Source organism: Gastrolobium bilobum, unplaced genomic scaffold, assembly GCF_033153095.1.
Source record: "Gastrolobium bilobum isolate Gb01-03AN ecotype WA unplaced genomic scaffold, APGP_CSIRO_Gbil_v1 utg3603, whole genome shotgun sequence".
NCBI classification, from domain to species: domain Eukaryota; kingdom Viridiplantae; phylum Streptophyta; class Magnoliopsida; order Fabales; family Fabaceae; genus Gastrolobium; species Gastrolobium bilobum.
Window position 1 is genome coordinate 159,220 of NW_026898167.1, and position 26,522 is coordinate 185,741.

The following is a 26,522-nucleotide window of genomic DNA, read 5'->3' on the forward strand; positions in this document are numbered from 1 at the left end:
TTAGGTTTAGCTCAAGTAAACTTGAAAAAATTAGCTTCTAGATAAATAGCATTAGGCCTAATAAATGAGTGAAATCTGTTTGATATGGGTCTTTCTCGATGTTTCTTCTGTGCATGTGCAGGCTTGGTCATTCTACATGCCTTACTTTGTATGGCATGCAAATGTATCTATGAAAAAAGATGAATAAGGGATTCTTAAATTATAGATTGTGTTTTCTTGATCATTTACCTTCTTGTGTAGCTCTGCATTTTCTTTATGGATGAGGTTCACCTTTTTACGAAGTTCTAAATTTTCTTCATTTACGATATTTCTCTACAATGGCAGTAACGGAAATTGGTCAGAAATTTATGGGAAAACCTTAGTCAAACATGGCAAGAACAAAATCAGATTCCTGAAACCTTTTGGTGTAGTTCTTTAATCTCATTTGTCATGATTTGATCCTGCAGGGAAAATAGACGATAATGTAAAGAGTCATCAGGGTACCCTCATAAGGATGGAACCTTAAATGGAAGAGATCTGATTTGAATTGAGCCATAATACCTTTTTTATGCGAATGCCCTTTAAACTCATCTCCAGTTGGTTTTCCAGATTTTGCAGTTCTTTAATACCCAAACCAGACAGTTCTTCACCCATCAATTGCCTGCTTTTTTGCGAACAGAAAGTGTGTAATACTTTCTAATCTGAGATGGGTTTATTTCTAACAGAAAAATATCCAAAGTTTCTGAGCTTAATTTTTTTTTGGGTATGTTAGTTGTGTGTTTGAGAAGCTAAAGTTGTACTATTTCCAATTTTTTTTGCACTATCATTAAATGTTTTCAGGCAGCACCACATGGTTCTGTAAAGAACCAATTTAACCTAAAAGCTTAAGCTAGAGCTCACTGGGTTTGAAGGGTGGTCAATGCATAGGTCTATCTACCTGTGCTAACAAATTCCATAATAATTAATTATTTATTATTAAATGGGAGGTGTAAGGATCGAAACCGTGACAGCGAGGCTCGAATACCATACACAGAATCAAGTCAATCTAAAAGCTTAATTGTAAAATGAAAAGCAGGGTTTTCTGTATTGATACATCTTGATTTATGCTAATAGGGAATATTTATACAAGAGAAAAAAAAAACGAAAACAAATTAAAATCCTATTAACAGAAAAATAAATCTCTAATTATTAGGCTATAAATCAGGGGATATGATTGTATCCCAAATAAAAACGGAAAGATTGTCAGTGGATCAAGGTTGTGTCATTTACCAGAGGTCTTCTCTGCAGTGATGGAGGAGCTATTGAATTGACTTTTTGCTCAAGCTTAGGTTTTAAAAAAGGAACTATTCAGTTTTTTTGTATTATAGCCAATTAACACTTGGAGAATATACTTAACTAGTTATTTATGAAATATTCTGTCAAATTTTTCTTCTCATGTCTTGTGTTTTGGGTCTAGTGGCATCTCCTTCCCCTTATCTTGCAATTGTGGTGTGCCTAACATGTTTGTTTGATTTAGTAAAGGGAAACAAACTCATGAGCTACTTGTTAATATATTTTAATTTCATGCCTAGAAAATGCGTGGGAGGGAAAATGAAGCAATGACAGAAGCAGTCCTAAGATAAATCATACCAACTATGTGTTTTTTTGTATGTTTTGGTAGAGTTTGTTGGGAAAGTGTATAATAAAATTCTCCTTTTCTTTTTCCTATTGTAAAGAACCTTGGGATACACCATCCCAAAAGCTAGCTCAAAGGGTGGGAGTGCCCAAGGCCTTATAAACTCCACATTAGTTGCACATACAACCAATGTGAGACTATATATCTCAACACGCCTCCTCACACAAGAGCCCATTGGGCTTGAAGAGTGGACAATGCAACAGGCCCAGCCTACCTGTGCAAAGAAATGCCGCAAGAGAAAGTGGGGTGAGGCGAGGCTCTAATACCATGTAAAGAACCTTGGGATATGTGAATATTAGTTTACAATAGTAGTTTACTAGTCCCACATCATGTATATCTCTTTGTACTTCCTTTATTTTCAGTTATATAATAGACTCTCCGCTGTGTAGTCAAGACACACGGATTACTCACAACCTCTCGGGTCCTGATATTTAACATGGTATCAGAGCCTAACGAGAGGAATTTTAATCTACGTCTGTCCGGTGGACTTACTGTTCATCGAGTAAAATTTTTCTTTTCAGAAGCTGTCACACCGACAGTATTCCGGCCACCGTCAGCCACCGTCCTCTGTCATCGGAAAATTTCTCCGGCGACTGTTTTTGTCAAAGCATACGTCAACCGACTCAGAAGGAGCTGATCTACGCAAAGCCGAAGCACCCACCGTCATAGGTGGCCCTACGCTCTCTGACGCACCAGTTTCTTCTCTGCGCGTGGCCAACACGCGCCACCTTCCTCCGGCGCGTGCGGTGTTTTCCGGCGGCCGTTCGCCGTCGATCAAGGACAGACTTGGTCGCGCAGCCCTCGTTCAACCGACTTCATTTGGATCCAGTTCATAGTTCGTGTCCCTTGATCATGTTGCCTTTGTTCGTGTGCTGCTGTTTGAAGCCAGCAACAATCGTTCGTTCCTGTTCTCGGGCGAAGCGGTTCGCATTTGCTGCTATATCCAGGAGCTTGCTTGCAGTGTAGATCAACCGCTCCACATTGGTTTTGCTGCTACTATTTCAGATTTGATCATTCACCACACTCACAACATTAGATACAGTCACTTTTTCCATACCTGTGTGCTTTTGATCCCAGTGTTCGATCTTGCTACTGCGTAACATTGAGGTTCCTTGTGACTTTGGTTCTTTATTTTACTGGTACTGTATTCTATTCTTGGACCATGGATGATTCTAGCTCATTTCCTCAATACGTTTCTCGGTCCACTTTCCCTGGTTCCACGGCTACTGTTGCACATATAGGTAATACCTTTACTAGTTTCACTCAAAATTCATCCTTTGGTCATTGGGTTCTTGATTCCGGTGCCTCTGATCATATTTCTGATAATAAGTCTTTGTTCTCTTCTCTTTCTACCTCTGGTTATTTGCCTGTTGTTTGCTAATGGTTCATAAATTCAGTCTAGTGGAATTGGAACAATACATCTCTTTCCTTCTCATACTATTGATAACGTGCTTTATGTCCCCGGTTCACCCTTTAATCTCCTTTCCATTAGCCGTTTAATACATTCTCTTGATTGTCTCATCTGTTTTACCAAAAATTCTGTTGTTTTACAGGACCGGAGTTCGGGGAGGACAATTAGCGGTGGATTTGAGTCCAATGGCCTTTACATGCTCTCCAGCTCTTCTCATGCTCATTTGGTATTAGATTCTCCACTCATTGTTCACGCTCAGTTGGGTCATCCTAGTCTTACAAAGCTCCAAAAGATGGTGCCGCGCCTATCCAAACTGACCACTTTGCAATCTGAATCATGTCAATTCGGGAAACATACTCGTAGTTCTTTTCCTGATAAAGCCATTCGTCATGCCTCATCTCCTTTTAGTTTGGTTCACTCTGATGTTTGGGGACCTAGTCGTACTGAGTCAACTCGGGGCTATAGATATTTTGTCACATTTATTGATGATTATTCTCGGAACACCTGGTTATTTTTACTGAAAAATCGCTCTGAGCTATTCTCAGTATTTCAGAAGTTCTATCAAGAAATTCTTACTCAATTTGGTATTCCTATCCGCACTTTTCGTAGTGATAATGCTCGTGAGTATCTGTCTCAACCATTTCAATCATTCATGGCCTCTCATGGCATTCTTCACCGCACGTCGTGTGCCTACACCCCTCAACAAAATGGGGTTGCTGAAAGGAAAAACCGTCATCTCATTGAAACAGCTCGGACACTCTTAATTCATGGGAATGTTACTTGAAAAAGGGTATTCTAATATATTATAGAATTGTAAATAATCTGTACAAAGGGTTCTCTATTTATAGAGAATATTTGACCTACTTTTAACCTAATGGGCTTGGCCCAATACAACAAAGGGCTTGGCCCAATACAACAATAAATGACTAAATAAAAACTAAATAATAACTAAATCAATATTATTTACAACACTCCCCCTCAAGCTGAGGAATAAATATTTATCATTCCCAGCTTGCTAGTAAGTTCTTGAAATCTGTCTGAAGGAAGCCCCTTTGTTAATAGATCAGCCAATTGACGCCCAGTGGGAATGTATGGAGTGGTAATCAACCCGCTATCAAGTTTCTCTTTGATGAAATGGCGGTCAACCTCAATATGTTTAGTCCGATCATGTTGAACTGGATTATGAGCTATACAAATAGCGGACTTATTATCACATAGCAGCTTCATAGGTCCCTCACATTTTATTTTGAGATCATCAAGAACAATTTTCAGCCACAGTAACTCACAAATGCCTTGAGCCATAGCTCGAAATTCAGCTTCTGCACTTGATCTGGCAACCACATCTTGTTTCTTACTTCTCCATGTCACCTAGTTACCGCAAAGAAACATGCAATAACCAGTGGTAGAGCGACGGTCAGTCACGGATCCAGCATAATCAGCATCTGTATAGACTTCTAAAGATAGATTGCCATCACGTCGGAATAACAATCCTTTACCAGGAGTACCTTTAAGATACTGAAGAATTCTCTCTACTGCCTGCATGTGTTTTTCTTTTGGATCGTGCATAAACTGACTGACAACACTAACAGCATAAGCTAGGTCTGGTCTAGTATGGGCCAGATATATCAATTTCCCAACTAGCCGTTGATATTGTCCTTTATCAACTGGAGGACTCTCTTCTTCATAGCCCATCTTGTGATTCTGCTCAATAGAAGTATTAGAGGGTTTACACCCGAGCTTTCCTGCTTCTTTGAGAAGATCAAGAACATATTTCCTCTGGCTGATAAAAATTCCTTTGCTTGAATGAGCTACTTCTTTCCCTAGGAAATATCTCAGTTTCCCAAGGTCTTTGATTTCAAACTCAGAGGCAAGCCGTGTTTGCAGAATCTGTCTCTCCACAAAATCATCACCTGTGATAATAATATCATCAACATATACAAGGAGCACAGTAAGCTTCCCATTTTGGGAGTGCTTGAAGAAAAGAGTGTGATCTCCTTGGCTCTGTCTGTATCCTAAGGTCATCATAACCTTAGTAAATCTTCCAAACCAAGCACGAGGTGACTGCTTCAATCCATACAAGGCCTTTTTTAATCTACAAACTTTATTTTCCCCCTTCACAGAATCAAAACCAGGCGGGATTTCCATGTAGACTTCTTCTTCTAACTCACCATTGAGGAAAGCATTTTTCACATCAAATTGATTTATATCCCAATTGTAATGGGCAGCAAGGGATAACAAGATTCTCACTGTATTCATCTTTGCAACTGGAGCAAAGGTTTCTTCATAATCAATGCCATAGGTTTGAGTGTAACCTTTGGCCACTAATCGAGCCTTATATCTCTCAAGAGTGCCATCAGAATTATATTTCAGGGTATAAACCCATCTGCACCCTACTGCTTTCTTTCCGTTGGGTCTATCAATAACCTCCCATGTTTTATTTTTCTCCAAAGCATTCATCTCCTCTTGCATGGCTTGAGCCCAATTCCTATCTTTCAAGGCTTCATGTACTGATTTTGGGATTGCAATAGAATCTAGTGCTGAAACAAAGCTTTTGTGCTGCACAGAAAGATTAGCAGAGGAAACAAAGTGGGAGATAGGGTATTGAGTACAAGAGGGACAGGAGGAACAAGTTTTCTTGTGACAAGATCTTTTTCCTTTTCTAAGAGCAATAGGTAAGTCATCAGAAGTAGAAGCAATGGGTAAGTCATTAGAGATATCAGAAGAAATAGACAAATCATGAGAGGAAATAATATTAGAATCAGAAACAGGAGATTCAGAAGAAATAGGAGATTCAGGACTTACCAGTGGTTCAGACGATTGAGGTTGCTGGTGAGACAGTATGGGTTGTATCTCAGGTGTATTTGAAGGTTCTGACACACCAGGAGCAGACACACTAGGAAGAGAGAAGATTGATCCAAACTCAAAGAAGGAAGGGGACGAGTCTTCTGAAGAACTATTCTCCCCCTGACGATGAGGACCCAGGAAATAAGATTCAGATTCTTGAAAGGTGACATCCATAGAAACAAAAAATTTCCGACTTGGTGGATGATAACACTTGTACCCTTTTTTATAAGGGTTATAACCAAGGAAGACACACTTAAGAGCCCTAGGATCCAACTTACTCCGATGTTGTTTATGAACATGGACAAAGGCAACACATCCAAACACTCTTGGTGGAAGGCTCTGCAATATGGGAACAGAAGGAAAGAAGGAAGTCATGGAATGAATAGGACTGATATTGTTAAGGACCCGTGAAGGTAAACGGTTGATCAAAAAAGTTGCAGCTAATACTGCTTCTCCCCAATAAGAACTAGGAACAGATGTCTGAAAAAGTAGTGCTCTAGCAACTTCAAGAAGGTGACGATTTTTCCTTTCAGCAACCCCGTTTTGTTGAGGGGTATCAACACATGTGAGCTCATGAATCATACCTCTGTCTGAAATGAATTGTGACAGGCGTTGATTGACGTACTCAGTACCATTATCAGATCTGAGTCTTTTAATACCCTTACCAAACTGAGTCTCAACCATGTGATGAAACCGAATAAATATCTCTGGTACTTCAGACTTGTCTTTCATCAAGTATATCCATGTTATCCGAGTACAATCGTCAATAAAAGAAACAAACCACCTAGCACCTGAAACACTGTGTACTTTAGAAGGGCCCCAAACATCAGAATGGATAAGAGAAAAAGGTTCTCTGCTTTTAATAGTGCTAGAAGGAAATGACACTCGATGGTGTTTTGCAAATTCACAAACATCACAATGAAAGGTCTCAACCGACTTATTGAGAAACAGAGAGGGGAACATAGACTTCAAAAGACTAAATGGTGGATGCCCGAGACGCTTGTGATGGAGCCAAATCATAGACTCTGCAGTAGAAGGATGACGTGTCATTAATAACTGATTTTTGCTAGCATGGTCTGGAAGGAGATGATACAACCCATCCTGTTCATTAGCAACTCCAATTGTCTTCTTCGTGGTAAGATCCTGAATAAGACAATGAGAAGGAAAAAATGTGATAGAACAATTCAAATCAGTTGTAAGTTTTTGAGTGGAGATAAGATTAGTAGAAAGCTGAGGAACATAAAGAACATTTTTAAGAAACAAGGAAGGTTGAATTTGAATGTTACCAGAACCAATAACTGATTTATGGGATCCATCAGCTACGGATATAGTATGACTACCAACAGTAGGATGATAAGAACAAAATAACTCAGTACGACAAGCCATATGATCAGTTGCACCAGAATCCAAAATCCATGAGGTTTTAAAATCAGTGCAAGAAGCAAGAAGAGATATAGAACGTGTGCTCTTACCAGATAAGATCGAAGAACTATCATGCTCAGCCATTCTTTAACAAAAAAAGTTAACAACCAGCGATAAAATCAACCAAACAGAATATCAAATGACCTCTGATCAGAAAAATAATTACAGATCCAGACAGAAGACAAGAAGACGAGAAGAATGGTGGTGGTCCGGTCCAAAAACACGGCCGCACGCGCCTCCACGCGCCGGAGAAAGGAGCTGCGCGTGGGATTCACTCGCCGGGAAAGGGGCGGCGCGTGAGAGCGCGTGGATGGGCTTCGCCGGCTGAGATTTTTCTGGTGTGGTCGTCCGGTGAGCGCACACCTGTCTGTGGGTGGTTGCGGTTGAAAAGTCGCCGGAAAGTGGTCCAAACGGTGAAGACAGATCTGATTGGAGGCGATCGGAGGTGTTTCGGTCGTTTGTGGCGGAGGAACACTGCGTAGAATGATAGATCGGAGGAAAAATAAGGTCAACAATGGTCCCCTTGGTCCAAAAGGTCCCCGGAAAAATTTTCCGGTGGCGGCTAATGGCGGCAAGAGGCAAAGAAATTAGGGTTTTGTTAAAAAAGAAGATAATATGTGCGGAAGCAAAGCCCTCAGATCGAGAGCTCTGATACCAACTTGAAAAAGGGTATTCTAATATATTATAGAATTGTAAATAATCTGTACAAAGGGTTCTCTATTTATAGAGAATATTTGACCTACTTTTAACCTAATGGGCTTGGCCCAATACAACAAAGGGCTTGGCCCAATACAACAATAAATGACTAAATAAAAACTAAATAATAACTAAATCAATATTATTTACAACAATGTTCCTACCATTTATTGGGGTGATGCTGTCCTCACTGCATGTTATCTTTTTAATCGCATGCCCTCCTCCGTCCTTGATAACCAGGTACCGTACTCTATCTTGTTTCCCCATCGGCCTTTATATTCCTTACCCCTTCGTATTTTTGGATCTACTTGTTTTGTCCATGAACTCGGCCCCAATCGTGACAAATTGTCTGCTAAGTCCCACAAATGTGTGTTTCTCGGTTACCCTCGAACACAAAAAGGTTATCGATGTTACTCTCCCAGTCTCCGTTGCTCTTTTGTCTCGGCGGACGTTACCTTCTTTGAGTCTGTGCCATTTTTTAGCTCCGCCTCTGTTCCTAGTGATTCTGTTGATAGTCTGTTTCCTTTTCCCTCTGTTCCAGTTCAATATGTCCCGGCACCAGATCCTCTACCACCATTGCCTTCTTTCACATCTTCAGATGTCCCGGCACAAGATCCCCCTCTTCAGGTTTATCACCGTCGGCCACGTCCACTTATGTCCCAAGACACTGACTCTGTTGTTAATGAGGTTCCTGTGGACTCAGTTCCGTCGTCATCCACTCCTACGGCTTCGGTCCCGCCCTCAGACATTGACCTTCCCATTGCTCTCCGGAAAGGTACTCGTGATACTCGTCCTCCACTCCTACGGCTTCGGTCCCGCCCTCAGACATTGACCTACCCATTGCTCTCCGGAAAGTTTCTCGTGATACTCGTCCTCCACTCAGGTATTCAATAAATATGAGTTATCATCATCTTTCTCCATCACATTTTGCTTGCCTCTCTTCTTTGTCTTCTGTGTCTGTTCCTAAGATGTGTGCACTTCATGGCAGTGGTACTTGGGATCTAGTTCCTCTTCCCTCTGGAAAATCTGTTGTTGGATGCAGATGGCATTTGTTCGCCTCTTTATTACTATGGCTGCCATCCGTCACTGGCCCCTCTATCAATTAGATGTCAAAAATGCTTTCTTCAATGGTGATCTTGCAGAAGAAGTTTACATGGAGCAACCTCCTGGGTTTGTTGCTCAGGGGGAGTCTGGTTTAGTTTGTCGACTCCCGAAATCATTGTATGGTCTCAAACAATCTCCACGAGCTTGGTTTGAGAGGTTTAGCACCATTGTCCAGCAGTTTGGTATGACTCGAAGTGAGGCTGATCACTCGGTATTTTATCGCCACTCAGACTCCGGATCCATTTATTTGGTGGTATATGTTGATGGCATTGTCATTACAGGAGACGACCATCAAGGCATTACTCAGTTAAAACAACACCTCAATTGTCATTTTCAAACAAAGGATCTCGGAAGATTACGATATTTCTTGAGAATTGAAGTGGCTCAATCCAAGGATGGTATTGTGATATCCCAAAGGAAATATATTATGGATATTCTTGAGGAGACAACTCTGTCGAATGCTAAGCCCGTCGATACTCCTATGGATCCAAATGTCAAGCTTGTGCCAAATCAGGGGGAACTATTTTCAGATCCAGAAAGGTATAGAAGATTGGTTGGGAAGCTGAACTATCTCACAGTTACTCGACCAGACATCTCGTTTGCAGTCAGTGTAGTAAGTCAGTTCTTGAATTCTCCTTGTGAAGATCACTGGAATGCAGTGATCCGTATTCTCAAGTACATCAAGAATGCTCCAGGTAAATGTCTCCTCTATATAAACAAAGGTCATACCAGAGTTGAGGGATACTCAAATGTTGATTGGGCAGGTTCCCCCAGTGATAGAAGATCCACATCTGGGTATTGTGTATTCGTTGGAGGTAACTTGGTTTCATGGAAAAGCAAGAAACAAAGTGTAGTTGCCAGATCAAGTGCTGAAGCAGAATATCCCTCCATGGCCACAGCCACATGTGAACTCATCTGGTTAAATCGACTACTAAAGGAACTCAAGTTTGGAGACATTGACTCAGCATCTCTCATTTGCGATAATCAAGCTGCTTTACATATTGCTTCCAATCCAGTGTTTCATGAAAGGACCAAGCACATTGAAGTAGACTGTCATTTTGTCAGAGAAAAAGTCCTCTCAGGAGAAATAGTCACTAGTTTTGTTAACTCAACTGATCAATTAGCTGATGTATTCACAAAATCTTTGAGGGGGCCTAGGATAGATCACTTATGTAACAAGCTTGGTGCATATGATCTATATGCTCCAGCTTGAGGGGGAGTGTTGTGAATATTAGTTTAGAATAGTAGTTTACTAGTCCCACATCATGTATATCTCTTTGTACTTCCTTTCTTTTCAGTTATATAATAGACTCTCCGCTGTGTAGTCAAGACACACGGATTACTCACAACCTCTCGGGTCCTGATATTTAACACCTATTTTATATCCTTCTAATAACTTCTTTTCTTACCAAAAGGTGATAATATAACCTGATAGATTCCATATTTCTGACTTGCTTCTAGTACAATATGCAACTTCTGGGTGTTCATTTATTATTTTTTACCTGTGGCATTCTTGTAAGTACTGGAGTTGTTGTCTCAAGCTTGCTGCTTCTGTCTGCCAAAACTAACAAGTAGAAATACAAATATCAAATATATTAACGTTGTTATTATGTAATGATATTATTTTAAATGCAAGAATTGTAATGTATAAAATTCTAAGACTAACATTAGGGGTAAGAAAAAACATGAGGATGGTTTTGAGACCAGAATTATTGGCATTATGTTGATTTGCCTGATTATTTTGCTACATGTAGTTTCATTTTTGTGTCCTAATATTGTTTTTAATGGTCTCCCTAAATAGATTATCCCTCTAATGATTGAGTTCAATTAGGATAATAAGAAGCGGCATTGTCATGGTTTCAAGGTAGACAAGGTTTGCTCCTCTTAAATAGTTGATGCCCAAATTTCTCCTTTCCATCAATGGGACCAAAGAGGGTAACAGAGATCTGGGTAAATAGACACAAGAGGATGGTTGCTAATCTTTTTTTTTTTTTTTTTTTTGTACTCTTTTTTACACCGGCATGCATGATACTGAAGGTCTATATTTTAAGATCCCGGCATAATGGGAGTATAGTATATATACTAAGTATCATATGTATTTTGAATCTTTCAATTGCTGTACTTATTAAGAACCAACTGTCCCAAAAGCTTAAATTGACAAATGTAGCTCATTGATTTATATATCTAACATGCCTTCTCACGTTAGAGCTCTTTTAGCTTGAAGTGTTGCCAATGTACATGCCCAATTTTATGAGTTTCCCAAATATCAACAAGTAGACACAAGTTAGTTACAATAGAGTATCAATAGTGAGTTAGAGAGGTTGGAAGGACAGGTGTTTAGCTTAAATATGGAAAGGGGTATGAGGGAGTAAATAGAGAGTGATTAGCATTGAGAAAACAAATTAGTGATTTAATTGTAGAGGACGGTTAATTTACAAACTAAATAGTTTACAAATTCTTATAACTAAATCTTAACTGTTGGTTTCTGTCAATCTAACAGTTATAATTTATTTAGTCATATTTATTAATTAAATATTAATTCCCAATAAGTTATAACCGTTAGATTGACGGAAACCAACAATTAAGATTTGGTTATAAGAGTTTGTAAATTATTTAGTTTGTAAATATAATCTTCCTCTTAATTGTAAGGAGAAACCCTTAAGAAGATTTTTCTCATTTTCTGATTTATATTCAAACATAAAAAAAGGTTCATTCTATTTTTTCCCCTATCTTTTATCTAATTTCCCTGTTCATGTTTGTAGGTTCGTAACCTATGTAGCACCGATACGATACGCGACACGTGACACGACACGACACTCCGACACGTCAATCCTAAAAAATTATGAATTTCGACACGTTGGGACACGTTTTAATATTAAATAATTTTTTTAATTTACATAGTGTATATTTCATTTAATATTTAATAATTTAACAAAAAAGTGAAACTAAATTAATAATACCCATCAACACATTATAAAGATGGAAGCTTTAATAAAAAAAATAAGAACTGGGATGAGAAAGAGATATAATAGCAGATAGAGAGATCAAATCATATTAGAGAGAGATCAGAGAAAAGGAGATACAACAAGAGCGTGATAGGAATTGACAACAATGATGCTGAGATGATCTCTTATCTACTTAAAGAGAAAAAAGACAAAAAAATAAAATTGATATGATCAGGTGGAAGCTTTATTAATATATATTAATTTTAAAAAATATAAATTTTTTAAAAAAAAATTACGAAAATGCCATTTGATCGTGTCGGACACGGTCAAATTCGCGTGTCGGAATGGTCAACGTGTCGAAAAAAGTTGACTGCGTGTCCGACACCGTGTCGGACACGACTCTCCCTGTTTTTACTAGTGTCCGTGCTTCCTTGTTCGTAACAAATTGGTTCTCTAATGGTTTGGACCTGGCCCATTAGATCAAAAAATGAGGTCATTGGTGTAAGTCCAATTTTGTCCCGCTTTCCTTCTCATTCACACTGCGTCCGTTTGCAGGAACCATCACCTCATATGCAATCCCCCCATCAGCTGCTTTACAAAGACTTGAGTCTAGCTGGGGAAGATTGGCAGGCATGATCTAGAGCTCACTCATAGTTGATGACCCATCCACTTTTAAGGGTGACTCTGAGTCCGGTGGTTCCAGCAGTGGCCGGGGGTTGATTGGACTGCACGAAACCCAAACCTTAATGGGGAAACCAGCATGTCTAGCAAGAAGTAATGTGGGAATCTACTTGCTCTTATTTTTATAGAAGGTAAAATAATTAGGGCAACTACAATAATATTATGCTTTTCAATTTTCTCAACCTCCCTCTGATTTGATGGTGGAATGGTTTTAACCAATGGAGGGGGTCTTTGATTTTTTTTTTTTCCTTTTCCCTTAAATAAGAAAAACTACAGATATTCTTATTAATGTCTGTTAGGATCCAACAATTGATAAAAGAAAACAGAAGTCGGATATGGAAGGTTGTGTTGATGAAAGCTAATCCAAAACGAAATCAGCTATCGAAGCTTACAAAATGTATAAAGAAAGCAAAGAAAAATGTAGAAAAATTAACAGACTCGGAGCAATTCGAGAGGCTCTGAAATCTCTCCCAAGTTTCTAGTCCCAAATTGCCAAGATAATATTTCTGTTGCTGCCACTTCTATTTATATCAGCCATCAGGTTGTTAAGCTTCTGTACATTCCCTTCATTTCTCTCTTCCCAAATCCAATTTCCCTCCGACTGAATTCTGCTGAGTCTAGTCTAGAAAATTCCAGCCCAATCAGTTATATTGCTGACTCAGTATAGTTTCTTCCCTAAATTGCTCTTAGGGTGGTATTGTATCAATACTCCCCCTTTTAAACACCTTGTCCTCAAGGTGCAGTTCAGCTTGTGAAAACCCTCCTCCAAGATCCCATTGCTTGAAATTTAGGAATCCACATATGCAAGAAGCATGATTACGTCCTCCAGGGCAAAAGCCATATGGTTATAGACATAGCCAAGGCATTCTAGTAGGAAATTTGGGTTGGAAGCTTCGCCCCAATATTGGAAGATAGGTACCCTTGTATGGCACTTTACATAGCGGCACTTCCAGCTCTATGGTTGGAACCCAAGGACTACTCTTTTGATCCAAATACATACACATTTTTCCACACTGTCTCCCAATTATAATCGAGCGGTGCGACTGATAACGCTGGTATTGCAGTGTTCGCTCAGGGCTAGTAAAATATTAGCGCTAAGCTAGCCCACATGGGCAATGAGGCTGCGACGAATGGTGGGATGTTAAGATCTAGTTGCAAGGTATGAGACTTAGAATCTCACATCGGAAACATAAGGCTTTGGTGTGGGGTTTATATGGACTTTGGGCTCTCCTACCTTATAAACTAGCTTTCGAGGTGAGGCACTCCCAAGGTTTGTATCAGTGTCTTTCATCTTTCTCCAGGTTCTGTCTCCCCCAAAGTCTGTGTTGGTTATATAAGCTAAATGTAGTGGGGAAAATAGAGCTGCTTTAATTGGAATCTTGGCTGCCATCTCTTTCCTTGATCCTTCTTTGGTAAGTTAATATGGGCTTCTCATGAGCATGTTTCTCTCTGGGACATTAATAAATATATTCTGAATTTTTTTGTTCTATTATATTTTTTTTCCCCCATTGCTAGATTAAGACGTGACCATTCTTTCATTCCAATTTTAATTTTTTTGGTTTTTCCACAATGGCATCTAACTTATTGGCATGTCCACTATAGATTGTCTTTTGTCACACTATATTCTTCTTGATGAAATAACACAATGGGTGATTACAAGGACAGTAGACATTACTTCCTAGTGAATTTACAGAGTTTGTTGCCTACAAATACAGTTATATGGTTAGTCTTTCAAGGTTTAGAGGTTAGTTTGTAGCTAAGGGTAACACGGCATTTAGGTCATTTTCTGATTCTATTTTGGTATAAATGCAATTTATGGCTTGCTGGATTGGTGGTTTCTCCGCTTTCATTGGTTCCTGCTCTCCATTACACGTGGAACTGTGGGCTGTGTATCATGGTCTAGCCTTTGCCTGGAATCATGGATGGAAGCAAATTGCTTTGGAATCGGACTCTTCACAAGCTTTAAGCTTACTTACGTGTGATGGTAATGACACTCGAAAGCTACCTATGGTAGCTAAGATTCGAGTTTTTCTTCAAAAGGATTGGACTATTCAGTTAAATCGGATCCAGAGAAAGTGCAATTTATGTGCGGACTGGATTGCGAAAAAGGCTATGGATGATCCACATGGTCTTATCTCAATCTCATCTCCCCACAGTGATCTTATCAACCTCTTAGCTGCTGATATTCTGGACCCTGGAGATGAGGCTGGCTATCACTAGGAGGCTAAGTTTTAGTCTTTGCTTCTGCGTTTTGCTCTGTTTGTAGTTTTGTTTCCTGTTTTTCGTTTTAGTTTTCTGTCTCTGGGGCTTTTCCCCTTCTTGTTACCAAAAACAAAATAAAAATAAATAAATGCAATTTATGGCATGCTTTTAAGGGATACTGCGAAGCCCAAGTGAACCATACAGTTGCATAGGTATGGATTTATTTTTTACGAGATAAATTATGGAGCTCATTTACAAAAGAGATTCTTGTTCCAATATCTGATTTGTTATGTGGATTCTTAGACCTAGTTTTTGACTACATGACTGATGTAATAATTGATAGAGCCTGTGAGCTTTATTGAGAAAGTATGTGATTTTCTATAGTAATCACTTAAGAACCTACACGAACTGGTGAGTTTGAGTTGGTATTTCTTGCCAATCGTATACGTCCTGCAGAATGGTGTTATTAACCATTCTATGAGTAAACGTTGGATAGGAAGGCCAGGTCTTTCTGTTTGCAAATACACTACACCAATGCACGATTATGCTGATTCCAATCTATTAAATTTTGTCAACATGTCTCCAAAGAAGGTTTCGGTTTCGTAGGCATACTACAGAAGACTTCATGAGTAAATACTGTTGAGGGCACCGAGCTAGGGTTTTTAGCTTTATTCATTTTTTTTTTTTTTTGAGAATTTGATTGAGGCCTCCTATTTTCTATACACACAAAATTCTGGTAAGTCTAGATATCAATTATTACCATATTAACAGAAGGATTTTTTTTTCTACTTTATAAAAGTAATTAACTGTGTCAGAGAATGTCATACGAAGACAGCAACAAGTTTTAATTATTTTGACTGGTCAGTGAAGCTAATGAATTAGACTATTAATTTCTAGCGGTAGTTGTGTCTTACGAGCATGTCTAGCACAATTTCTCTTGCACATTATAGCTCCTCAACTCTCTCTCTCTCTCTCTCTCTCTCTATATATATATATATATATATATATATATATATATATATATTGGAATAAGAGAATATCAAGCATGTGTAAACTGTAAAATATGGAATGAAAGTCTCATAAAGCAGGCAACAATTATCACTCAGCATTTGAGTTATACATACATGTATTTGCATCTGTAATCGGGGGTAAAAAAACAGTTTTGGATGTAGTCATGAGTACTGCTGACATCATCGGATCATGTATGGGTAGTGGACTGGGAGATTTGTAGTTTTCCCTATTAAACATTTACGGTTTGGCTACCAATTTTAGAGCACATTAATGAAACTTTTAAGTTAAGTTAAAAAAAAAGTTTTAAAAATGAAGTTATAAGTCCTTTGATGATTATATAAATTTTTTAGTTTAAAAGTTATTTATTTCAAAAAAAGTATATATTTTAAAAAAATCTGATACAATTTAAAAAAAGCTCTTTGTAGGAATATTTGACTTTCTTCTGGTTTTTTTTCTTAATTATAAAAGAAAATTTATAAGCGCTTTTGTAAAAATTTATTTAGCCTAGTTTTTACTTACAAGAAGAAAAGAAGTTAAAAAAAAAGACCTTCGAAATAGGCACTTAGTTACTAAATGCAAGATGGTGTAGTTTAGGTATCCTTCCAAAGAAATTGAACTAGTTTCTATGTGCGAACTACTGGAATAATGAATGTGTAGTAAATTAATGCACAAAAGCTTTAAGCTAACTGGATGGATGGTATATATATATATGAACAGTTACCTTAACTTCTGAAGCTGGATTCATTTGCTGATGTTGTTCCTCCTTTAGCTTGTTATAGCGCTCAATAACAGATTTCATACTGCCATAAATGTAGGAAGTCGATATAAGTTAGTATTTTTGCAACTTTGGACGAGCACAAAACGTTTTACTGCATTAACTAATTTAATATGATGTAAGAAGCGTGGTATTAATTTAGAATTTTAAACCTTAGTTTGAAATTTTAAAAAATTCTAGAATGGATGAAATTTTTTTTGACTATCTATTGGTAAACATTGCAATCACGGGCTCAAAGTGGCACTGGATATGAGGAAAACTATCCAATGAGGGGTCGATAATCCTATAGGCGTGTTTGGTAGGTGGATTTATTTTGAATTCCTAAAAAAATGAGATTGAGAATGCTATTTTTCCATGTTTGGAAGAGGGATTTTGAAGATTTTCTCAAGAAAATCAAATTCCTGAGATTTGAAATTATGAAGAAGATTCCCATTTCAAAATACCACCAAATGGGTGTGGTATTCTTGAAATCTCACCCTGTGGAAAAATACATCAAAATTTTTGGGACAAAAATACTCTTCTCCTTTCGCTCAGTTTGAAGCTTGCAGATTCAACCCTAGACCAGTCTATGAAGTTTAAGAGATCAACTTGATCACCAAAAACAATAATCAAACGGTCAGAACTTTCATCGAATTAACTCATCATTGATTCGAAAACATTGAATCTTACTTGACCCTGAATACATTGCTATACAATATGCATATGATAGAGAGAGAGAGAGAGAGAGAGAGAGAAATAGGGCAAAGAAGAAAAAGAGAGAATCAAATATCAATGACCGAAATCAAACCCAATGAGTTTCATTCCCGGGGATGGTGAGTTTGATAATTGGGAGGTTTAATTTTGTAAAATCATCACATATTCCAAGCAATATTTTACTATCAATCAAATATAGTATTATGAAAATTAACCCAACATTCCTGGGAATATTTTGGCTTATCAAACAACTTTTTGGACATATTCCCGGAAAACTCATTTTCGTACCAAATTTTTGAGAATCACAATTCCCGAGTAATTTTTTTTTCCTCTACCAAACACCGGTCTACGGTCAACAGTCTCTCAACATTCATGGCACGAATCGGACATTTGAAAGAAATTATACAAATAAATAGAGACCAGCCCCATAAAGCACCCATTAAACCTTCAAAATGCAGTAAATGACTCTCTTTAATTTTTAATAAAAAAAAATAGCTGTGATATTAACTTGCTCAACCTTTCAACAGGTGAAAATAGCCACATATTTCATAACTTGATGTAAATATTAAAGCCCAAAAAAGTCAACATAATGGAATAAAATCAGCTAAGAGCAAACCTCATGACTCAATACACTACTTCCTTATTTTCTTTGCCTTCTTGGTAAATGAAAGAATTCCTCACCATGTAAAGTTTTGGTTGCCAAAATAAACTTCCTAGTTCTTGTTTGCGCGCGCACACACTAAAGAGCTTGTTTGGCTTCATCAATTTAGTTCTTTGTCAGCTCAATCTTTGATATAAGATAAAACACTCGTTATAGGACTTTGTTTTCTTTGCAATAATGAATTATGGTCGAAATGGGAAACATTGCTCAAATAATCATGGGCGGCGGAGGAGAAAGTTGGTCTGGCAACCAAGCCAAGCCGATTGAGCAAAGGAAGACAAATATTGATTCTGAAACAACAATGACAAGGCAGAAACGACGCCGTCAAACTTGAATTACAAGCTGAGACAAGGTCTGCTTTGGTTGGGGAGAGCCAAACAAGAAGGCTAACAATTTGCAATAGTGGAGTTCGAGCAGGAGGTCAAAGGCAATTGGGAAGATGTTCCTCAATACAAAGCTGTGCAGGGTGTTGCAAGAAGAGAGGTATGAAAGAAAAAAAAAAAAAAAGCCACAAGCTAGAAGCTTTTCCCAGCAACTTCTCATGAGAAACTCTTTACATGATTTTTCTTCATTAAAAAAATGAAGTTACTAATTTTTTAAGAGTTTCTCTAATATACTGTTTGGCCAGACTTGTCATTTTAAGGAGATGAGAGTACTGAATTTAAAGTTATTTTGTATTTATTTCAACTGATAGCAAGAATTGTTAAGCAACTCGGCGTGGTCAATAAGTGGGTTGGTTAGAAATGAACATGACAATCATCAATCATCAATCATGTGGATCATTTGGTAAGAGTTTGTTCCAGCTTAATTAATGGTCTCGAGTTCGAGTCGTGGGTATACAAAGTCTCATCAGGGTAGCACATTAAAAGTACTAAGAATTGAAGCACTTTGTTTTTAAGGCTTAGGTTGATTCATGCCCCAAGGAACTTTCCTTTGGTGAGTATTTGAGAAAGTTATATTTACAAATTTTATGTTTACAAACTCTTATAAACTACACTAAATATGACCGGTCATACTTCAATCAAGAGTATATGACCGATCATACTTAGTGTAATTTGTATAAAAAGTTCGTAAATGAATCCTACCCCTAAGTACTATATGTCTTAGTTGAAGGTTGTGGCAGGCTGTTACCAAGGCTTGAACAAGCAAGCTAGTAAGCCTGTTTATTTTCAAAAAAATAATAGATAAATGATAGAAACGGATAAAAGGGTAAAACTCATAAAAACTCCCTGATATAGTAGTTTATACATGTGTCTAGATAAAATAACATCATAAAATGCATAGTGAGAACCATCATCAAAATTAAAATCCAAAAATAAAATTTGGGCTGAGTGGACTAGCTAGCAATAATATATATTGCCTCAAAACTTGAACAGATAGATTCGTTTAATTCGACGTTTAAATGAGTTTCCAACAGAAAATTCATCCTATATGCATACCAATTGGATCCATCTCATATGCCGACTCCATTAACAATACCAATCAAAAGTTAGCTAGGAGAGTCATTTGCGTAGAATGTTTACCTTCATTACACAAAAATGGTTAGGTTAACGAAGATAATATATTTTATTTCAACTATATAAAAATTTCGCTTCTATACTCCTAATTGCTAAAATGCGCATGAAATGATTTGTTTAGATTATATAGTATTTGATGTTTTAGGGTGAATTTAATTTAAAAAAATACTAACCACTGCAAAACAATCATAATATATAATTGTAAGCAAACTGCAAAAAAATAATAATAGCTTTTCAAACTAAATTCTGTAATTATAATCAGCTTCCCTCACTTGCACTAAAAAATGTGATGATATAGTCCAAATATTTTTTATCACCAAAAAGCTATTATTGAAAAATAATAATTAAGCATCACCAAACATCCGGTTCTTAAATCAAAAACAGCTTTTATTGAAATAAAAATATATTATTGGGAAAAAATATTCTTTCTAAGACATACACTTGATTGTAGAAACTCCAGTCATAGATGGGGTATATACATTATTATTTTACATTCAAACTCCTATCAAGAAAAAAAAACAAGTGTTAGGCCATTAATATGTAACAAAGAAGATACATTAACCTTTGAAATTATATAAATTTAAGTAGAAAAGGAAGAAGGGAACTTTTTGAATTTATTAATGAAATATAAGAAAATAAGGAAATTATTTCTAAGACATCATGTAATATATTCTAAACTATTTTAAGTAATCCAAAAAATATATATTTTAAGATACCATCAAGATATTATGAGATATTTTTCATATATTCTAACAATCTCCTTCAAGTTAAAGTTTATTAAGTTTTAAACTTGTTACAAATGAATAATTTAAAAGTGAAAACTAATCAAGCAATATAATCTAGGCCTCCACAAAATATGGATAGAAAGATAACTTACTGACGCTGAAGACGCCAGGGAGATAAGCATTGATGAAAAGTCAACTTGGCAAGATGGTTGGAATGATCAAAAGTATGAAGAGATAGTTGAAAATATGCATGACCAAGGAAGGAGAGTCTTTTTGAAATTGAACTTAGGTTGGTGTGCATCACAAACATGTAGAATTCATCATTGGTATGATTTCTCAGTGAGATATGGGAGATTGGTATGAATCACAACCAGTTCATCATTGTATAATATAGTGGTAAGAAAGAAGTCGCTGAAAAAGCCATCGGATAGTGATATATGAGGTTGTTTTCGTCCGGAAACCACCAAGAATGGACTGATCCCAGAGGAGAGTATGATGGTGTGATCATTGGTCAAAAAATGGTTAGATAACGCAGGACAACAGAGAGGAGGCTACCGTAAAGATGAATTGGCAATAGACTGAACGGATATAAGGATTTTGTAAAGGATAAGAGTGTAGAGGAAAAAGTCACAGCCGTGCTTTTGTAGATGAAAAACTTTTTTAGCAAGTGAAATACAATTATTAAGAATATGGTGAAAAAATGAGTTTGGTAGGAAAATTAAAAAAAAGTTGTTTGGTAAGTCGAAATATTACCAAAAAAATTGGGTTAAATTTTCAGAGTCTATGTTTAGTTGAAGGTAAAATATTAACGTGAAAATGGGTTGAAATTACAAAATAATTCTTATAATTTTTGAATCGGTAATCCCAAAATACCACGTTGGAAATGGTATTTTGAAACAATAATTTTCATCACAAAATGCACACAAATGACAAATTCGAGGCAACTTATTTTATTGGATTAATTTTTTTCAAATTTGTATCAAACATGGTATTATTAGATATCCACCCACACTTCCTCAGCCATCGCAAAAGAAAACTCTCAGCAAAGATCACCTCGTACAAAAACACTGCTAACAATGCGGTGGTGAGAAATCATAACATAGAGGAGGCCATTTGGATGAGTATTTTTTTATAGCCAAAAATTATTATTTTTTTTTAAAAATATATTTCTATTACAAAGTCCGTTTGGACGTCTGCTTTAAAAAGAAAAACATAACTAACAAAAAAAATTCAAAAAACTACTTTATTTAGAGGTTAAAAATTTTAATTTCTAAAAAAAAAAAAAAAGTCAAAAGTCCAAAGGTTTTTTTTTCAAAAATCAAATACTTTTAAAAAAAATCTAAATAGATTTTGATTTTATAAAAAATACTTCTAAAATAAATAAGACGTAAAAAGTTATTTTTTATAAGTTCATCCAAACTGGCCCATAGAGGCGGTGCAAAGCTAAAAACACATTAAGAAAGACTATTGCTTGTTTGAAATTAGTTTTCCAAAACAGTTTTTGATTTTTAGAATAAAACAAAAAAATCTGTTTGATAGGGTTTGTTTTGTAAAAAAAATTAAAACTGTAACAGTTTTTTGTTTTGTTTTTATAATCAAATTTAGAAAACATGTATATATAGGGTTATTTTTATTTTTTGTTTTTGTTTTTAACTTTCAAAATAAAAATAATAAATAGAAAACAAATATTTTCATAGCTATTTTACAAAACAGTTTTAACCACACAAAAACCAGCACAATCAAACAAGCTCTATAGGGTGTTTGAATATGATTTTGTTTTTGAACACTATTTTGAATATAAATTTTGAAAAATGATGTAGAGAATATGTTGGATTTAAAGTTATAGAGAAGTTGTATTTGTTTACAAGAATGTCATTAATAAACTTTTATAATTACAAAATTGTCACAGTAAAATAATTTAAAATTAAAAAATTGGATTTAATTACGAAAAATGTCATTAATGAATTCTCGTAATAATAAAATTGCTATCACAAAAAAAATAAACCAATAAATAATTTTTGAGAACATCTCAAACTTGTTCTCCTTTTTTTAGTTTTAAAAACTAAAAAACAATTATTGTTTTAAAAATTCTCTTGCAAAACAACCATATATTTTCAAATAATTTTTTCTTCTTCTAAAATTTAAAAAACTGTTTTAAAAACAGAAATCAAACAGGTCCTTTGATTTTGAAGGAAAGAAAATAATCATAGAAATAAAGTAGAGTTCCGAATTTTAAGAAACTTGGAATCAAATTAGTAACAAAGAATGATACCTCTCTGATAGTATATTGAAATTATAAAGAATTAAGTAACGAAGAAAGAAAAGGGAGAATAAAAACTGAATAATATGATTTTGATATTAATTTAATGAATTATGGTATGATAAAAGTTACAAAGCATTAATATCTATTTATACAATATTAAATTTTAAATCTAGTCAAATAAGAATTAAATTAAATTATAAAATATAAAAAATAAAAAATTATTGCAAAAAAATCACATAATATACTCCAAACTATTTTATGATACAATCAAAATATTACAAGATATTTTCATATATTCTATTATTAACTAGTAACTATTGTCTTGACGACCACTATTTTAATATAGTGTTATTAAACCTGACCCGGACATCGACCCGATCGGGATACTGGATCATTGGTCGGACCAGTTGACCCGGATATATATAGATATATAAAAATATATATAAATATAAACATATAAATTTAATTATATGTTGAATAACGGAGAGAAAACTTGAGGAAGTGAAATTCTTGTTTTGGTATTGAATTTCTTCTCTTTCACCTCGTGGAACCTAGAGGGGCTGAACCACATTAAACTTAGTTGTCTATTGTCTTATTTAAATCTTGTAGTATATCATTTTCTACGTGTAGTCGACCCCTTTAGAGCGAGGACCCATTAATAGTTGGGTGAAGCTTAACAATTGCTATTAGAGTTGATGGTTTTAGGATCCATTGTGTCGAGCACTTCCCTTGATGTGGAGATCAGATTCATTAATATTAATGATGGAAGATCAGGCAACGTATTCTGTTTAAGAATTTGGTTGAAGGAAGAGAGCTATAATTGGCTCATTGCAAGGAGGAGGACGCCAGCAATAAAGGAGCGACATCATCGATCAATGCCATTTCATCTGAGGGCACCACATCAACAATTATTGAGGTACTTGTTAATGTTGTTTTTTGGTTGGTGTTTTAAGTAGGGAGGAGTGTTTTACCGCATTGAAATTAATGTGATTTGGAGTGCGCAAATTAATGAGAAGATGAAGATAATGAGAATAATATCAATGACAGTTTGAATTGTTTGAGGACTTCCCTAAGGAAAGGTCTGTTAGGCATTTGATTGACTTAAGTACCACCTTCCTTGTGATGCAGAACTTACAAATGAGTCTCACCTACAAATAAGCATTTGCGATTATGGTGCATAAGCCGTTAGAGAGAAACATTCCTCACGACACCATGTCATGTAAAAGGATCCGAATTATTATAGGCAAATCAATAGTTATTAGAGGTGACAGAGAGTGACAAACTCAATATTTAGATAGGGAGTGACAAAATCATCAATGTTGATTTATCTATGACATGGTCATGTTAACAAGAGTTTGGGAGGATGATTTGAAACTTTTCTTAAAAGTTTCCTTGTATATAGGTGGAAAGAGTTTCTGACTTTATTTGTACAAAATTTGCAATTTTGTAAGTGTTGAATAATAAACTTGATCCATTGAGTTTAGTTGTTAAATGACCCAATATCTAGAAATATCCAATTGATGCTTAGCCGAATTCTAGAGTAATCAACTCTAGATTACTCAATGAAAATATCTAGAGAATCGTTGTACCTAAAAATCACCATCATTAATTTCTAGGGAATTTTTTTAATATGGTCCGGACCACCATGATCCTTCAACTAAAAAATTGACACCTGAATCAACTTTTTTTTTTCTTTCTTCTCTCTTCTCTCTCCTCAATCTTTTCTCTCTTTCTCTCACTTTAGTCCCACCAAATTATTTTTGCTCCGGGAGCACACAAACTTCGCTCAATTTCTAGGCTAGGAGATTGTGGAGAGTTCTAGTGAATGATTTGTAGCCCTTAGATGAAATTGTGTTGGCACAATCCTAATCATTAGTTAAAGAGGTGCCACTAGTATAAATATGTATGTTCTCCATCATTTTGTATCAAGCCAAAAGAATAAGAGTTGAGTAGAAATAAAGAGTTCTCTTCTTCCAAATCTTTCTAATTTTTCGGTTTCTCAAATATCATCCTCCCAACAAGAAGAGATATGATATTTTAAGGGTATTATAGAGATCTAGGGATATTGGTTAGGAAGTTCTGGGTCGAAACGAGCATAGTAAGTTATGACTGAAAAACTAGCAATAATTAGGGGTTCAAATTTGAGCAATAGTAAGTCGGAAAAGGAGCATAGATCATATCATCATAGGAAACTTCTTGGGCTAAAATACAGGTAGGCATGTAACTGACAATTTAGCAGTTCTAGTCAAAGTTATGGCTTTAAGATTGAATTGGATTTACAAGATTGGTGAAGGGTAATTATTAAATTATGATGAAATTGTTTCATATACTGTCCTAATTTGTGTGGTTTTCTATATTAACAAATGGTATCCCTCATTTGATTTCGACCCTATAGTAGAGTAATGAATCCATTACAAGTGTTTATTTTGCATTCTTTGACAATTTTAACTGCACGGATAGAGTAAGATCCTCTATCGTATAAAATCGTATCTACCCATAGCGATGGTTTGAATTGAGAAAAGTTAATTAGAAGTAGGTGCTCAAAAGGTGGGGCAATGAACTACTCATTCATTGCTACAACTTTATGATATTCTAACTCCCATGTTACCTCCCTTCTTTTGTTGTGTGTGTATAATTTGTAGCTTTTGTACATTGCATGTGGAACAATGCCTCGCATGCATGCGCGTGGATTGCAATTATATATATAATGCAGCTCACTTATCCAGAACAACATATATATCTTGCAGTCTTTTACATTAAAAATTATTTCACGGGAGCATTTTATAGGTATATTTCATAATAAAATTAACTACTGCTTCAAGAATATATAAAAGAAAAGGTAGATGCCTTAATCTATAATATATTCATCATAAATGAGGTTTTACCAGTTTAATTAATATACCTACCTAATACTAATAGACCTATATTCAAAACGTAGATGACTTCTAAGATTACTAGAGTTAAAGAAGAAGCTTACGTTTGTGTTCTTCTCATTACTTTATTATGAATACTGTACTGCATGGTACTTTTGAAGGAAAAACTTATAAAGGGAGTCAAGCTAGGAACAAAAAGGAGAAGCATATATAATAAGGATCGAGGAAGAAAAAGAGCAGATCATTCTCATTTTAGAACGAAGTTATTCTGCTGGTTTCTAGATTTCTTTCCTTAAGAAATAAAAAGGTGCAGATCAGGAATATAATCATGAAGATTAACACCATGCATAAGCTCATGCATGCCTTTTTTCTTACTATATATATAAATTAACCTAAGCAATATCAAGGAATATTTAGGCAGCAAGTTATTATAGGCAAACGTAAAAGAAAATAAAGTCACCGATATACCTAAATGTAAGTGGAGATATATATAAAATGTTTCGTACAACACATATGACACCCACCACAAAGTATATGAGAAACACGATCAACGTTTATCTATCATCTATGTATATTTAATTATTCACTTCCCCAGTTACCAACTCCATCCCCAAGAATAGATCATATCTCCCCAGCAAAAGAGAAAAAAGTGGTACAATAATTTTGCACACAAAATTTAGGATTTCAAACATTCAGTTTATAAATTAAAAAGAAAAAATATATAGAGAGAGAGAGAGAGAGAGATTTATAATAAAATGATCATACCTAGTGCTTGCATAGTCATAAAGCTTGCTAGTGCTGGAGAACACAATCAATCCAACTTCTGCATCACAGAGAATGGATAATTCTCTAGCTTTCTTCAGCAATCCATTTCTTCTCTTTGAAAATGTTACTTGCCGGCTAGTGGAATTGTCGATCCTTCGAATTGCAATCTTTCCTCTCCCCATCGATCTTTGGTCAAGATATATTAGGGTTCCTTCACCCCTTTGACCTGGTAGATCAGTCACCAAACTCTACTATAAGATTAATTGTGCAAAACTAGAGT

At 35.9% G+C, this 26,522-nt stretch overlaps 2 protein-coding genes across 4 annotated transcripts in view; one reads left to right on the top strand and one right to left on the bottom strand.

Annotated features, from left to right (window-relative positions):
• LOC133313462 (uncharacterized) overlaps positions 1 to 15,078 on the top strand; it is a 34,464-nt gene extending 19,386 nt beyond the window's left edge. For 2 of the 3 annotated variants that reach the window (XM_061514835.1, XM_061514836.1), the window contains exon 3: positions 14,661 to 15,078. In XM_061514835.1, coding sequence (XP_061370819.1) covers positions 14,661 to 14,977 — 317 coding nt within the window. In that variant the 3' untranslated portion in view covers positions 14,978 to 15,078. Of the gene's footprint in view, positions 1 to 446; positions 800 to 14,660 lie in introns of those variants that run through there. The other variant, XR_009751816.1, reaches the window with a different exon arrangement.
• Positions 453 to 26,424, bottom strand: LOC133313461 (MADS-box transcription factor ANR1-like). The gene is made up of 4 exons (XM_061514834.1): positions 26,243 to 26,424; positions 16,692 to 16,770; positions 10,634 to 10,695; positions 453 to 640 (listed from the first exon to the last, which is right to left on the bottom strand). The coding sequence occupies exons 1-4, from the start codon at positions 26,422 to 26,424 to the stop codon at positions 502 to 504; spliced, it is 462 nt and encodes a 153-aa protein (XP_061370818.1). The 3' UTR covers positions 453 to 501.
• Between the last annotated feature and the right edge of the window lie 98 nt (positions 26,425 to 26,522).